At 40.1% G+C, this 15,696-nt stretch overlaps 1 protein-coding gene across 15 annotated transcripts in view; it reads left to right on the top strand.

Annotated features, from left to right (window-relative positions):
• The window catches only part of LOC105488365 (A-kinase anchoring protein 13), a 356,595-nt gene that overhangs the window by 225,802 nt on the left and 115,097 nt on the right, over positions 1 to 15,696 (top strand). Inside the window, exon 1 of one of the 15 annotated variants that reach the window (XM_011752365.2) lies at positions 2,612 to 3,361. The exons of the other annotated variants lie outside the window; for them this stretch is intronic. Coding sequence (XP_011750667.2) covers positions 3,281 to 3,361 — 81 coding nt within the window. The 5' untranslated portion in view covers positions 2,612 to 3,280. Of the gene's footprint in view, positions 1 to 2,611; positions 3,362 to 15,696 lie in introns of those variants that run through there. 15 annotated transcript variants of the gene reach the window in all.

The following is a 15,696-nucleotide window of genomic DNA, read 5'->3' as shown; positions in this document are numbered from 1 at the left end:
AAAGCACAAGACTGCAGATTCTGTCTTCTGTTGGGGAGTGCTGAGCAGATCCAGAGGGGAAAGCAACACAGACTCTTTTCTCCACCCAGAGCATTTATTTCCCACCCAGGGTATTTGTTGTCCTCCAAGAAGGAGCAGAATATGTAAAGAATTGTCCTTTTAATATGCAGAAAGAGCAGGAAATCTAGCTTTCCAGCCTGTGGCACAAATCCAGAAGTTAGAAATAAAAAGGTTAGTTCTATATGTCTCAAACAGTAATCTAGGCTCTTTCAGAAAATTATATTATTTTGAAACAATTTTCCCTCTTCTATAAACTTCCTGAAGACAGACACCTTGTTACCTATTTCTTTTGCTTGCCTCCACTAGGAGTCACAAAATATCTGTTAGATTGATATAGATTATCTGCATGTAAGTCACTGGACAGGGTTAGGGTAGAAAAGGTTTTTTTTTTTTTTTTTGAGGTGGAGTCTCCCTCTGTTGCTAGGCTGGAGTGCAGTGGCACTATCTTGGCTCACTGCAACCTCCGCCTCTCCAGGTTCAAACGATTCTCCTGCCTCAGCCTCTCGAGTAGTTGAGACTACAGGCATATGACACCATGCCCGACTAATTTTTGTATTTTTAGTAGAGACAGGGTTTCACCATGTTGGCCAGGATCTCGATCTCTTCACCTCATAATCCGCCTGCCTCGGCCTCCCAAAGTGTTGGGATTACAGGCATGAGCCACTGCGCCGGGCCGGTAGGAAGGTTTTAATGGTGATTTAAACCATCTCTGATCCCTAGAGAGACATGCCTGGGAATCTTGGAAGCAGGAATCATTTGATTCTAATTAAAACAGAAGGGCGTGGCAGTGAGGAACAAACCATATTTCGGACAGAGGGGAGGCGGCTCTGTGTTCAAAAAAAGAAGAAGGGCGAGTTCTACATTCTAGCTTGGTGAAAGCTTTTACAGAAAAGATAATAAACTATCAGTTTATCTATACATTCAAGCCTAAAGGCTCTTTCTATCTGTGCCCTAGACCACATAGTTTGGAAGTATTTGTAAATCTCTGGTCAGGTTCTCATGCTTTTGATAAGCCAGAGCAAGAATTTTATTTACAACTTTTAAATCTCTGTCAAATCGTCTTGTTTCTACTGTTTTCTAGTCTCATTTGTAATGAAAAGCAACATCTGTTTCAGTGCACATGTTGGTACCACTAAGAACCAAGGCTCACTGGTGGCATGAGAAGGGGAGGGGTTGTCCACCTTCATTCCTCAGATGAACCAGTGAGGAATAGGGAGATAAAACCTTACGGCTTTTATTTCGGATTAAAGCCTGTAGCTGTGGTGTATTAACAGAAAGCTGAGGAAAATGTTTGCACTCTTCTTAGCAGGGTTTGCTGTTTCCCTCCTTTAAGCTGGTCAGCGACTTGAATACCTGGCCTGAGGACACGGCTGATCTATACCCTTTTTCTATACCTGAAAAACCTTTTCACCAACTTTGTTTGCAATGTCAACAGAAATGTAGGTGTTAAATCTCTCCTCTCCTCTTCTGTTGTGGTTATTTGAGCCCCTGCTTTCACAGCCTAGCTAAGGACTACTCTGGCCAACTCAAGGAAAATGTCAGCAGCTCCTAGAAAGAGAAATCTTTTTTTTTTTTTTTTAAATCCCTTTTTCTTTTGTTTCTTCACTCCTTTCCGCTTTTTGCTCCCCTCAGTTCCTCATCCTTTTCCCTCCCAAATCGTTTATGATCCAAGTAAGAGAGTGTCTCAGGTGAGAGAATGCATTCTGAAGTAAGTCGGTCCCTGAGAACGTTAGGGTGGGGACTAGAAGGGTGTGGAATAGTAAGAAAACAGGCAAATGAAGTAGCAGACCCACATTCAAGACCCAGTTAGTGTGCATAGAAACATTGAAGGAGAAGTCTCAGCCAGACAGCTATGCTTAGTCACAACAAATATTAACATATCCAGAACTCCTTTGTTCCACTCCTTTTCCTTTTCATTTTCTTTCAGTCTAACTCCATCCTCCCTTCTCCCTCCCCCAAAATAAAGCTTAACTCTTGATAATTTTTAAACCTTATCAGACACATTTGTAGCCACGTCTTGATCCTAGAGACATAACTGCAATATTTGGCTAACATTTTTCTCATGTTAAATCATTGCCTTGCATTTGGCAGGGAGGTACAGTGTATGCTTTGGGTAGTTTCAGTTTTCTGTACCTCGGGACGAGTCCGTTGTACACACTTGTGGTGTTTAGTATAACACCCCCCTTCCTTTATTAGCATACTACTCTGACATCAAAGAACTGAGCTGCATCTTGCAATGCCTGACAAAGCCTTTTTCATAGGGGTGGGAGGAGGAGGAGGAGGAGGAAGAAGCGGGTTGGAAAAGGAAGCCTTGTTTTTCTCTTCGTCTGTAGATGAATCATGTTCCCACAACTGCAATTGGGTTTTCAAACCTCCAAGGCTGCGGGAGCAGAGCTGAAAGGGCAAGCAGTGACGTTCCTGAGAGAGAAGGAAAAAGGGAGGAGGCGGCTGGCTAGGGAGGGAGGGAGGGAGGGAGAGAGGGAGTACTGCAGGAGTGGTCTTTTTTTTTTTTTTTTCCCCTTTTACTCTGCTGTCCTTAGAGATTTTCAACTTAAATCAAAACCAAGTCCCACTGCCTGGTGAGCAAGAGACAGACTCTAAAGACTTTGCTTTGAAAAGCATCTCCCAGCTTCTACTTTTTTTTCTTTAAGGAAAAGTAGATTTTCTTTGTCTTTGTTTTTGTTTTAAGCAAGAACAGAATCTAATGACTTTTTTCATGTCATCGCTTTGAAATAGCGTCGTCTTCCTTTCTTTCTCTCCCTCTTCCTGGCAAAATATATACTGGATTTTTATTGCCTTCTTGGGTTTTTTTCCCTACGTGTATCAGCCGTTATGCTTGGCCAGTTTATTCTTAATTTTTTTACGGGAGTCATTGCCAGTGATGGAAACGCTGTTTGCTTCTCTTTCAGTCAAGATCTGCACAAAGTATAGCATTAGGGGATATTTGTTGTTTATATTATGAGTTCTACAGTCATCTTTTCAGCACTCTGAAGTTACCAGCAAGTTCTCAGTCAGTTCAAGGAATTGGATTCTCCTTGATTTCTTTTTAATTCATTGTTTTTGACCCCTTTGAGAGTTTTTATATAGAGAGGAATCTGGAAGGCAGAGATCTCCTCCACCTCACCGTGAGAAATTTGGAACTAAGGACTCACACTGGTTCCCAAGTTAACAGTGGATATACTTCCTGCATTTTCTCTGTTCTTTCCTGCATTTGGGCAAAATGTATGAACGGCACAAGAGGCGCTACAGCCTCTGTGACATCTCCAAGGTGGACAGGACTGTGGACGTGGTGTTGCTGAAGGTAAGGGGGGCCGCACCTCATGCATTTTGAAGCTCTGCGGGCTGTTTTAGTGTTTTGAACCCAGTAGCCATGTCCCTGGCCCTCTTGTATTGGGAGAAAGGCTGAGAAATCTGTGTACAATGGAGGATGAGGGGTGATTGTAAGCCTCTTAAAGGAGGATCTGAACAGGAAGCAGTAGGTGCTTGGGAATCAGCATTGGACTACTTACTGTTGAGATGTAATTTTACTTGCATTAAAATGGATTCTTATGCTTGGGAGAACCTCATACTGTTGAAAATCACAGAAGGAGAAATTCACCTTCCAAGTTGCTCTGTTTGGCCTTCTGTCTCTGTCACCCCTCCGCCCCCAGACTCCACCCCCATCTGCCTGGTCTCTTTCTCTGGCAGTCTCTTTCTCTGCCTCTGTCTTTTAAGTATTTCTGTCTTTTGTCTGAGTCTTTTCTGTTTTTCTGTTACGGTCGCACTCAATTCTTTAGGGGAAAGATAGGCAACATTTATTTCTTTTGGAAGGATTTCCAATAAACCTATTTATTAAGGTGGCAGAGCTGACATTTTGGCTTGGTTTGACTGCTTTTCGGAGGTAGCTTCTGACTTTGTTGATAGCTGTATTTGTTTGTGTTCTCAGCATTAGTGATGTTTGGTGTCTAAGCAGGATGGGGGCGGAGACTCTGAATAGCTAATTGCTCACAGAAGGCATCCTTGAATCTAAAATTAGTAAAAACTCCTCCAGCCGGTAAGATGAGAGTCTGGGAATGTTGGACAGCTCAAAGAGCACTTTTTGGAAATTTAGCAGTTTTCTGGCAAAGGCAGGGGAAATTGGAAGTCAACCAAGCGCTTCATAGATGACGGAAAGAACCCCAGTATCTGAACTTCTGAGGCTGTATGTGGAGGTGAGGGTGATTTTAACCAAAGTGGAAATACATTGCCCTGGTCAAGGAAATAGTGGACCTATTTTATTGATTTATCTATTTAGTTTATTACTTGGGTCTTTTTGATTTTCTTTGCTCGAGTGAGGCTAAGGAATGGGCTCAGAAGGCTAGACACAAAAACCAATGAAATGCCATGTTGGGCAGGGCACTAGGTAGAGTAGTTGTGATTTGTGGTAGAGTGTTGTAAGTGTCTCTCCATAATCATTATCAGGTGGTTGACTTGCTGGGCCTCGGCTGCCAGCAGTTGGTAACTTGTTGTTTTGAAATTGTTCCAAGATATTATTCATTTTGGGTTCTCTGAAATGTGATTTTCTCTGTGAGATCACAGTGATGTTTAAAAATTTTTGTCCTCATATGATGTATTTAGGAGAATCTCATTTTTAGGATCTTTTTGTGCATGATACCCTATGATTTGGCCTGCGGGTGGGGAGAAGGATAAAAAGAAAATCTGAGTATCACAAGAAATATTGAACTTTTAAAGTAATGCTAAAATATATAATACTTTATACTCAAGGTGGGCATGGAAAGCCTTTGCGAATGGAGCTAAATCAGTACAGGCTTATTGGCCTCAGAGTTGCTGTTTTATAGTTTTAACGAAGCACCTCCATATACGTTTCTTAATTCGAGACTTGCCAGGCAGTTACTTTTTACCCCATATTCATATGAAGAGCCCGAGGGTTTTCTTGAGCATGGTGAGGGGTATGAAGAACTTGAGTGACAAGAATGTGGTTTTTTGTTTTTCTTCCCCCGCAAACCTACAACTAATAAAGGTGTTTGTTTGTACTATCCTGCCCAATAAATAATAAAAAATTTTCAGTAGAGAAAACTTCACTTCTCAGAAAATAGTCATTAGTAAATAAACACCAGGAGTCCTGAAAACACCCTGTTTCCAGTTTAAAATGAGATGGGGACATTTGTTGTTAGTTTCTTTGCTTTGGAGATGGAGAAGACATCATTGAGAGCTGTAAACTTAAAGAAACCTAAGTACCTATCCCATGCGAGCCACGGGGTACAGTCTTTATCCTATTATTGCTTAAAGGTAGATAATAAATAGAGAAATTTATAGTACAAACCATTGTAATTGATTTGCAAGAAATGAGTAGGGTGCTGTGTAGTGGGCAGAACTATTTCAGATAGAATGGTCTTTGGACAGAAGATCTTTTCGAGGTGCAGACATTTAAAAAGCTGATCTCCAGAGGATGGAAAGACATCAGCTATGCTAAGGAAGAGCTCTCTAGAAAGAATGAACAGCAAATACATGGCCCTGAGGAAGGAAGGAGCACATAGGGCCATTGTGGTGCATGGGAGCCCCTTGAGTAGAAAGTGAGGTAGCAGGATGAGAAGGCCAGAGCCAGAGGTGGGACCTGGAAGAGCAGGGCCTTGACAGCCATGGGGAGGATGCCTTACCTCTCAGTGTACGTGTTGAAAAGATTATTCTGGGAGTAATTGGTTAGCCTGCCGTTATGATAGCACAGGCCAGAATAAGAGGGTTTTGTGGTCTGAAGTGGGAAGAAGTGAATGGATATGAGACACAGGCATTTAATGTTTACATTCCTACTCTTTGTCTCATTTTACGTATGGGAAAACAGATTTGTGTAGTTAATAACTTTCCCAGTGCCTCACATCTCGTATGTAATTGATAATTACATATGAGTGCAGTCCCAGGTTGGACTGTTTCAAAGTCCATGTTTTTCTTGCTATCCTAGACCTCTTTTTTGAGTCGATCAATTCCTTTTATTACATGAATATATATATTAGCTTTTATTGATATATACATATGTGTTCTTTTTCTATCTTAGACTTTTGGTCTCTTCTTTCTCAGTGCAGGAATTCCTTCTACAATACTTAGGACAGGTACACCATGGCATATAAGTTCATTTTGTCCCATGATTTTTAGCAAAGTTTTCTCACAATTCTAAAAAAACATTTGGTAGGGTTCTTCAATTCTTTCTACAAAATTATTTCGAATTTCAGTATTTTCTATTAGTGTTTTAAAAAAATAGTTATGTTGGGTGCCACATAAATTCTCAAGCCGTCATGTACATGTTCTCCACTTTTATCTATGGAAGTTTGCTTTTTTGTACTAAGGAGTCTGTCACTTTTATCTGTTCATTAATACTATCTAAACACTCAAAACGTTTGTTGGTTAAATGAATTTATCTTTGTAAGTATGGATTCATAAGCATCATGTTATATAAATTGTGTTTAACAGATGAGATGAAATGTGGCAGTAATTACAGAGTTTAAATTGTGAGCCTGTCACTTTGGTATTCCACATTTACAACTCCAGTCCCTCCCATTGGCATCCTAATAATTCACTGTAGATTAGCTTCAACGTTCTCATTCTGTGTTACGTACCCACACTTTCTTTGGCTTCTTCTGCATTCTGCCCTGATTCCTTTGTTAGTTCTGCATAGTTTCATGGTAGCTTTTCTGTATCAAGACCTTCTTGTAAGATTTCGCTGAGGCTGGATATGCTAGTGTTGTCCTCACATCAGCTCTTCTGTCCCATCATCAACCCCCAACACCTCTGAAATATTACCTCTATTCTGAACTTTTTCTAAGTAATAAAACCTAAGTTGATAGTATTCCTTGGTCACCCACTCGTCTGTTCCCCAGCGTAATATACACATACCCATTCCTGTTCCTCTGTATATGACATTCCCCCATTTCTCCTTTCCTTGATGGATGCATGACTTCTGATTCTTACAGTATGTGGTTGGTAACTATGAATCTATGCTAAAAACGGGGTATGAAAGAATTGTAATTGTTGGCATGGGCCCTTTGGTACCAACATGCCCATTTTTCTTAGCATCCTTCAAAAAGCTAGTGTTGACTTCGGAAGTTGGTGACTGATGGGAGCTTTCACCCAATTGAGTTCAGTAGCCAACTTTAGCTCATGGTGAGCATTACTAGAGGACAGCAGGTATCAGAAACTGACTGTAAAATTAGCGTACCGAAAGGAAGCGGGTCAGAATCAAGGATTAACTGCTGATTTACATGACTTTTAGCCTGGGCCACTGCTGTTTTACTAATTTTGTAACTTTGGGTACCTGGAAAAATACTGCCTGTTAATAGTAATGTGATCCTTCTTGTTACTGATGATTTATAGAGAGTATTTTGTAGGCAGCAATTCAGAATGTTAGCTAAATGGTTAAAAGATTTGCAACTGTGTTTTGTGTACATTGAATGAAAATATTTACAGAGGAGGACGATCCCCTCCCCACTCACGACGCTTGGGCAGGCCACACGAGCTCTTTGGCTGAGGCTGAGGAGGAGTGGTCTGTCTCTAATTGTGGTGTCATTTTGCAGAGAAACACACATTCCCTAAAAGTTTGCTTACTGTAAGAGACGTCCACATTGCAGCAAAACAAAAGACATAAGGAAGCTCTGGATTGAAGACAGCCATATATATAGCCACTCAGATACAGTCCAATTCCCTGAAAAGACTTTGACTCAAGTGTTGGCTTCTATGTCCGGATGGTGGGTTTTTGCTTCCTTTTGTTCAGCCTTGTAGCTCAGGCAGGATCTCCTGAGACAGTTGCAGAGGAAGTAAATATGGGCAGTGGCTGGGAAGGCTGGGTGTAACCATGAGCTGTATTATTAGGATGTTCAGATACGAAGAGTAACAGAAACACTGCCAGAAACAAAGGCAATTCCTTCTCCACTGAAAATATGTACAGCTCTATTTTCTGACTGATGGGAACACATTGTGGGTGTGGTTTAGGGATAATCACAAGGGGTCCGTAGGCTTCGTGTCAGAAATTTAAAAGTTACCTGGATAAGTCTGACATTTCTTCTGAGGTAACGTCCATTATCCTGTATTTCATGTGCACCATAATTCACCAGAACTTTGGATGTTGAATACCTGTGGTGTCCATGGACTGGTTGTCATGGAGATAGTATGGACAAAGGAAACTAATGACTGTGTTTTTAAGCTAAAGTGTCATAAATGTGATCAGAGCCAAAATGTATGTTTTGGTGACTTGTCTCTCCAAAAGATACAGATGTTTAATGGTAAAGTCTCTGTTTTCCACAGTTCCAGCTACTTGCTTTTCTGAATCACCCGTTCACTTTCCTACCCGTTTAGTCAATTGCCCGTCCTATACTTTGTTCACAGCTCAAGATTCCAAAAGGGTAAATCTGAATAGAAAGATACATAATCATCTTCATTTTTCTCTTTAAACTCAAATTATTCGCAGTGCCAACACTGATGATTCTTCCTATTCTGTCTCCTAATTCTGCTGATGATCAGAATCTTTTGCCAGGATTTGTCTCAGAACTGACTGAGAAGAGTGTTGATAGTATAAGGAACCAATTTATCTGTTAGTGTGAAAAACCTCAGTCTTTGAATCACATTTGGAAAAGAGACTAACATGAGAACAAGATCCCTCTAATAAAAAAATGTCTGGTGGCTTTTGATTTCCTGCAGTATATGTTTCAGATGTGGCCAGGCACAGTGGCTCACATCATGCCTGTAACCCCAGCACTTTAGGAGATTGAGACAGGAGGATCACTTGAGGCCGGGAGTTCAAGACCAGTCCGAGCATCCTAGCAAGACTCCCATTGCTTAAAAAATGGAGCCACATAGTGTGGCCTTTAAGTTGCCTTGGTTGTTTGAGTGAGAAAGAAATAGTGGAGTTGTTGATGAATAGAAGAATCAAGACTAGGACAAATTTACCTGCCACATCAATGATTCTGAAATAGGGCAGAAGGAGGGGGAGATGTTTTGTAATCCACTTTACATCTCTTAAGCAGCTTACTTTATAGTAAGCACAATATTCCTCACACATGAATATGATATGCTTGGTATTGCTCTTTCACAGGATGTAGTTGAAAATGCTGATACATGTTTTGACATTCTTTCCACACACAATACATATGGAGCTTGTCCTCTGGTTAATGACATTGACCATGATTGGTAGTGTCTGGCCCAGATTACTGGCTCTGACTCTTAACTGTGTGGGCTGCCTGACTACTTTTCTCTAAACAAACTTGCATATCCCTAACTGCTGCACATTCATTTCTTAATTGTGATAAAATGTACATACCATAAATTTTAACCATTTTTAGGTATATAGTTCAGTGGCATTAAGTACATTCACATTGTTATATAACCATCCTACCAGCTATCTCTTCAGAACTTTTTCATATTCCCAAACTGAAATTCTTTACCTGTTAAACACTAACTTCCCATTCTTTTTGCCTGCTAGTTTGGCGCAACTATCATTCTATTTTCTATCTCTATGAATTTCACTACTTTAGGTACTAAGTGGAGTCATACAACATTTGTCCTTTTGTGACTGTCTTATTTCACTTAGCATAATATCTTCAAGGTTCGTCCATATTATAGCATGTGTCAGAATTTCCTTTTTAAGGCAAAAATAACATTCCATTGTTAAGTATATACCGTATTTTGTTTACCCGTTCATCCATCAATTGACATTGGGCTGTTGCCCCCTTTTGGCTATTGCAAATAATGCTATTATGAACATTGGTATACAAATATCTGTTTGAGTTCCTGCTTGCAGTTCTTTGCATGTATACCCAGAAGTGGAATTGCTGGATCATAAGGTAATTATATGTTTAATTTTGTTTTTTGAGAAACTGCCATACTGTTTTCTGCAGTGGCTGTACCATTTTACATTCCCACCAGCAATGAACAAGAATTCCAATTTCAACACATCCTCACCAACACTTATTTTCTATCTTTTTCTGTTTAAAAGCCATCCTATTGGATATGAAGTGTTACTTCATTGTGGTTTTGATTTGCATTTCCCTAATGCACACTTACTTTTGTCCTGTTTGTGTTTGTAAGAAGCCAGCAAGTATGAGCTTTCCAAGCCACCCCATCTGCAAATATGTATTATCTACTATGAATGCTACCCTTAGTGTGTCTTTTCTTTTTGCAAGCTCTGCCTTGGCTCTCTTGCACGCTCTTTTCATCCATCACTTCAAGAATAAATGAAGCTAGGCCGGGCGCGGTGGCTCACGCCTGTAATCCCAGCACTTTGGGAGGCCGAGGCGGGCGGATCACAAGGTCAGGAGATCGAGACCACGGTGAAACCCCGTCTCTACTAAAAATACAAAAATTAGCCGGGCGCGGTTGTGGGCGCCTGTAGTCCCAGCTACTCGGGAGGCTGAGGCAGGAGAATGGCGTGAACCCGGGAGGCGGAGCTTGCAGTGAGCCGAGATCGCGCCACTGCACTCCAGCCTGGGCGACAGAGCGAGACTCCGTCTCAAAAAAAAAAAAAAAAAAAAAAAAAAAAGAATAAATGAAGCTAGCGCCAGCCTTTCTCTCAAGCTTCCAAAACCTTGTGTAACCATTTGCAAGACATGTTGTTATTTCAAACTCAACATGGGCAAATAGGGTACATCATCTTCTTCCCTCTAGATTTCCTATATCTGTTCATTGTGGATCTTTGACCAGTTTTTCTCTCTTACTTATGTGAATTTTGCCCTTTGTACTAACTTTCTGATGTATACCTTTTATGTGCTCCCCAGTCCAGGTATACACTGCCTCTAGACTAGACTAGTTCAGGCTCATCCTAACTGGCTTTTGTGTCTCAGATGCCATATGTTTCCTTCCTCCCTACTCTCCCATTTTATCTGTACACATCTAGAGTTATTGGCCAAGAATAGTACTGATCTTTTTACTACCTTGCTTGTATGATTGGCGGGGTCCACCCGTGTTAGAGAACAAAGCCTAGATTCATTGTAGCTATATCTCCTGTTGTTCTTCCGTGCTCAGTTTACACTTCTGGATACTGTTGGGCTTTTTGTGTTCCTGAAAAACATCAAAAGCAAAAGTCTTTAACCTGGGTTATGAGGCTATGCAAAGAACCGCTGATTGTGACGTAGCATGCATGTCCCTGGTGAGAGTTCCAGGGCTTCTTGCAGATTCTCGAAGGAGTCTGTGATGCAAAAGGCTATAAAGTCCAGCTCTGGAGTGTCCTAACTGCTTTACTCATGCTTTTTTTGTATAGCTAGAATTCCCTGCCTTACCATCTTTCTCTCTCAAGCATATTGTCCGCTTTTAAAGCCTACCTCATATACCAACACTTTCGTTGAGCTTTTCCCAGATTCTTGAGCAGGAATTATTTTCATGCTGGGGACTTTCTTTTGTGGATTTTAGCTGTTTGTGTACCTCTTTTATTACACAAATTAATCAGTGTTTCCCAACTTACAGGCCATGGTTTATGGAGCTATCTCACTGAATCTGATAATCCATAGACTCGTAAGGATGTATGTATATATTTATCATCCTGGGACGTCAAGCCTTTGTAACCCAAGGCATTTTGTATTAAAATTATAAACTGTGGGACCTACTATGCCAATTGTAATCAGAATTATGTCTTTTTCACCTTCCTGTCTATTGCTGTACCTTAACCTGGTTTCTTGCCTAAAGTGAGCACTCCGTCAGTGCTGCTGGCTAGCTGTGTGGATGAGTGTCAGTGTGTAGCTGACAGCAAGATAACTTTAAGAAGCCTTCTTCTGCTAGATTTCCCAATCAATCCTGGTGCAGAAGCCCTGAATGATCGGAAACCTTACTGTTCTTCAGTGTAGGTTTTACTTTTAAATGTTTGTGAATGAAGCCTAATTCAAAAGAGAGAACTTGCCCGAAAGTGTGCATCATCTCAGATTTGCTTAAGCTTCTTGTGTTCTTAGAGACAGTGAGCCTCCTCAGGACATCATTGTTAGTTAACTGCTGGTGATTAGAACCACAGGATCCTAGTAATTGACAGAGCCGACAACAAACAAACTAGATTTTTTCAGTTACAGCATTTTGATATTTTAAAAAATTGGTGTCCACAGTTTCATATTTTACTTGTGTCATTTCATTAATGCCTTATTTTCTAAATATTTTTGTCTAAATCAACAATGACTATTTTCCAATAAATCTTGAAGATGTGAAATACACTTTGCCAAACTTACTCAATTTAATACTACAAAATTTTAAACAATTATTATTGAATTCTAAGACAAAGTAAAGAATAAGAAGAGGTGGCACAGTGGCTCGAGGCTGTAATCCTAATGCTTTGGGAAGCCGAGGTGGAAGGATTGCTTGAGGCTAGGAATTCAAGACCAGCCTAAGCAACATTGTGAGACCCCTGTCTCTCCAAAATTTTTTTTAAAAAACAGCTGGGCGAGTTGATGGGTGCAGCACAGCAACATGGCACAAGTATACATATGTAACAAACCTGCACGTTATGCACATGTACCCTAGAACTTAAAGTATAATAATAAAAAATAATTAAAAAAAAAAAAAAAAACAGCTGGGCATGGTGGCACATGCCTGTAGTCCTAGCTACCCAGGAGGCTGAGACGGGAAGATCACTTGAGCCCAGGACTTTCTATTCCAGCCTGGGGTGACAGAGCTTCTTTTTCTGAAAAGGAAGGAGGGAAAATGAAAGGAGAAAGAAGAAAAAGGGAAAAGAACAAGAAGAAATTCTTGAGGGGGAAATTTGGAAACCTGGAAGTGAGGAAACCTTGGGTCCTCTGTTTGAAATATTTATTACTTTCATCAAATTACTTTGCCTCCTTTGGCCTCAGGTTTTTTATGGGTCTAATAAAGGGAGACAGGGCTGTAATCCTAAAGGAATCTCTCCACTGTTTTCTTCAGAATCACTGAGGATAACGAATTCAAAAATTATTCATTAAGCATCCACCATGAACCATGCACTTATTACTCATTGCAGAGACCTGTTAAATAGATACGATTTTGTTCTCAGGAAGCTTGTGGTCTTTTGAGCAGATAAGGCTGTAAATACAATATGGTTCATATACATGTATGTGCTCCACAGATCACCAAGCCTCACTGAGTGTATTTTCTTCCTCTAAAATGGCAACATGCCTTCTCACGGGTCTGTAAAAAGGTGAAATATATGGGATGGTACTTTAAAGTGTCATGAATCGAGAAATATGAGTTCTTTCATAACCCTTTTTTTTTGTGTGGAGACAGTGTCTGGCTGTGTCGCCCAGGCTGTAGTGCAGTGGTGCTGTCTGGCTCACTGCAACCTCCACCTCTCTGGCTCAAGCCAGCCTCCCACCTCAGCCTCCTGAGTGGCTGGGATTACAGGTGCTCACAACCATGTCCATCTAATTTTTGTATATTTTGTGGAGACAGGGTTTTGCCATGTTGCCCAGGCTGGTCTTGAACTCCTGAGCTCACAGTTGCCAAATTCAGTAACTTCTTTTTGTTTTGTATCTGCTTTGACTTCTCTGCTGCAGCTTTTGTGACGCTCTAATCTCCCGAGTTCTCTGGCTCTTAGACACTGGTGTGTGCCATCACTGACTTCTCTGTTCTCTGTTTTACACACACACACACAGACACATACAGTATGAAGTAAAATGGCAAGTTGTTATTCTGGCCCAGTGTCTCTGTATATATAACATTTGTGACCCAACCAGAATTATATGTAGCACTGAAAATACTGTATGCAATATAGTGTTCCATTCACTGTCATTCCCATCTCTGTTAATTACAGCACGCATTGTCCAAGTGAACACATTTCATTGTCTGCTATGCAAGATGCTGTGGTAGGCTTATTGACCAACCTAACATTTTCACATCTCACATGTAATCTGTGAGTTCTTTGAGGACAATGTTTTACTGCTTTTGTTTTTAAGGCTTGGTACAGTGTTTATAGAAGATACTTAACATAGTTTTTAAAAAATAGAAAAAGGACAGAAACATCCCAGCATGGTGAGCATTACATCTTCACACTATCTTCCTTTTCTAGAAAGTAACAGTAGATTTTAAAATATTTTCCGTTAAAAAAACAAACTCAGGATGAGCACCTGTGTCACACCTACTGTGGTAGCTGCAATAAAAAAGATAACAAAAATAGGTATTGACAAGAATGTAGAAAAATTGTTGAATGGTACAGCCATGTTGGAAAACAGTCTGACATCTCCTTAAAGTATTAAACATAAAGTTGTCGTATATAACACCCAGCAGTTCCAGTCCTACATATATGCCCAGGAGAATTGAAAACATATCCACACAGAAACTCTGAATGTTCATAGTAGCATCATTCATCACAGTCAGAAAGTGGGGGAAAAAAAAAAAACCCACAAAACCAGATCTCCCATCAACTGATGCATAGATAAGTAAAATGTGGATATATCCATACAGTGGAATATTATTTGGAAATAAAAGAAGTAAAGTACTGTTACATGCTTCAACATGGGTGAACCTTGGAAACATTTTGCTAAGTGAAAGAACCCAGCATGAAAGACCAAATAATGTATGACTCTATTTGTATGCAATGTCCTGAATAAGCAAATCTGTAGAGAGAGAAATAGATTCGTGGCTCTCTAGGCACTAGGGGACGGGATGGGGGTGAGGCATGACTACCAATGGATATAAGGTTTCTTTTTGTCAAGATAAAAATGTTTAAAATTACATAGTGGTGATGGTTACACAACTCTATGAATATACTAGTACTATTGAATTATATACGTTAAACGGGCCAGTTTTCTAGTATATGAATTACATCTCAATAAAGATGTTAAAATGCAAAATAATACACACATTTTCTCACACACACACACACCACACACACAATGCAATGTGGCATTTTGGATGGGATCCTGGAACAGAAAGAGAACACTAGTGGGAAAACAAGCGAAATCCAAATAAAGTCTGGAGTTTACTTAATAGTAATGTACCAGTGTTGGTTTCTTAGTATTGACAACTGTGCCATGGTTATGTAAGATTTTAAAGTTGGAGAAACCGGTGAGGAAGGGAGTGGGGATAAACGGGAACTTTCTGTGCTGTCTTTGCAACTTAAAGTTATTTCTACTTTTTATGTATACTATTTTTTTTATCAGCCTGAAGTTACAAAATAAGTTTATCGAGATAAATTTTTTAAAATAAAATAAATATATAACTATTGAAGAAAGTTTGGGAAACTTCAGGAAAGTTAAAAGGAATATAAGTTGTCTCTTTGTGGTCATTCAGACATATCCACCCAATTGAAAATAGATTAGGAGATCACACAAGTGTAACATGTCAAGAGATTTTTGGCTGCAACTCTGTGTAAAATTTTTAATACTATATAGTATATACTAATTGTTAAGAATGTGGTGGATCTGAGATTTTACTGTACTTACAAGCTGGCAAGTTAACTTACATCCTGACAGTTTCTTGGGTGCTGGCTGAAGTCATGGGATTCTAGGGTCAGAGACAGATAAATGTGTTACTCATTGCATAGCCAGCAGCATCAGCATCACCTTCTTGTTGGTTCTCCTTGCTTCCTAAGCCCCATGCAGGCAACACAAAGGGGTCCAGGTTGATGCTGTGTCACAGCTGAGAAATCTAAACCTGAAGAAACCTGAATTTTTATACAGTGGACAGTAAGCCTGTGTGACCTTTGCCCTTGACTGAGACATTATCTTTATT

This window comes from Macaca nemestrina, chromosome 7, assembly GCF_043159975.1.
Source record: "Macaca nemestrina isolate mMacNem1 chromosome 7, mMacNem.hap1, whole genome shotgun sequence".
In the NCBI taxonomy this organism is placed as follows: Eukaryota; Metazoa; Chordata; class Mammalia; order Primates; family Cercopithecidae; genus Macaca; species Macaca nemestrina.
The sequence above is the reverse complement of the archived record's forward strand: the minus strand, read 5'-3'. Positions and strand labels throughout refer to the sequence as shown.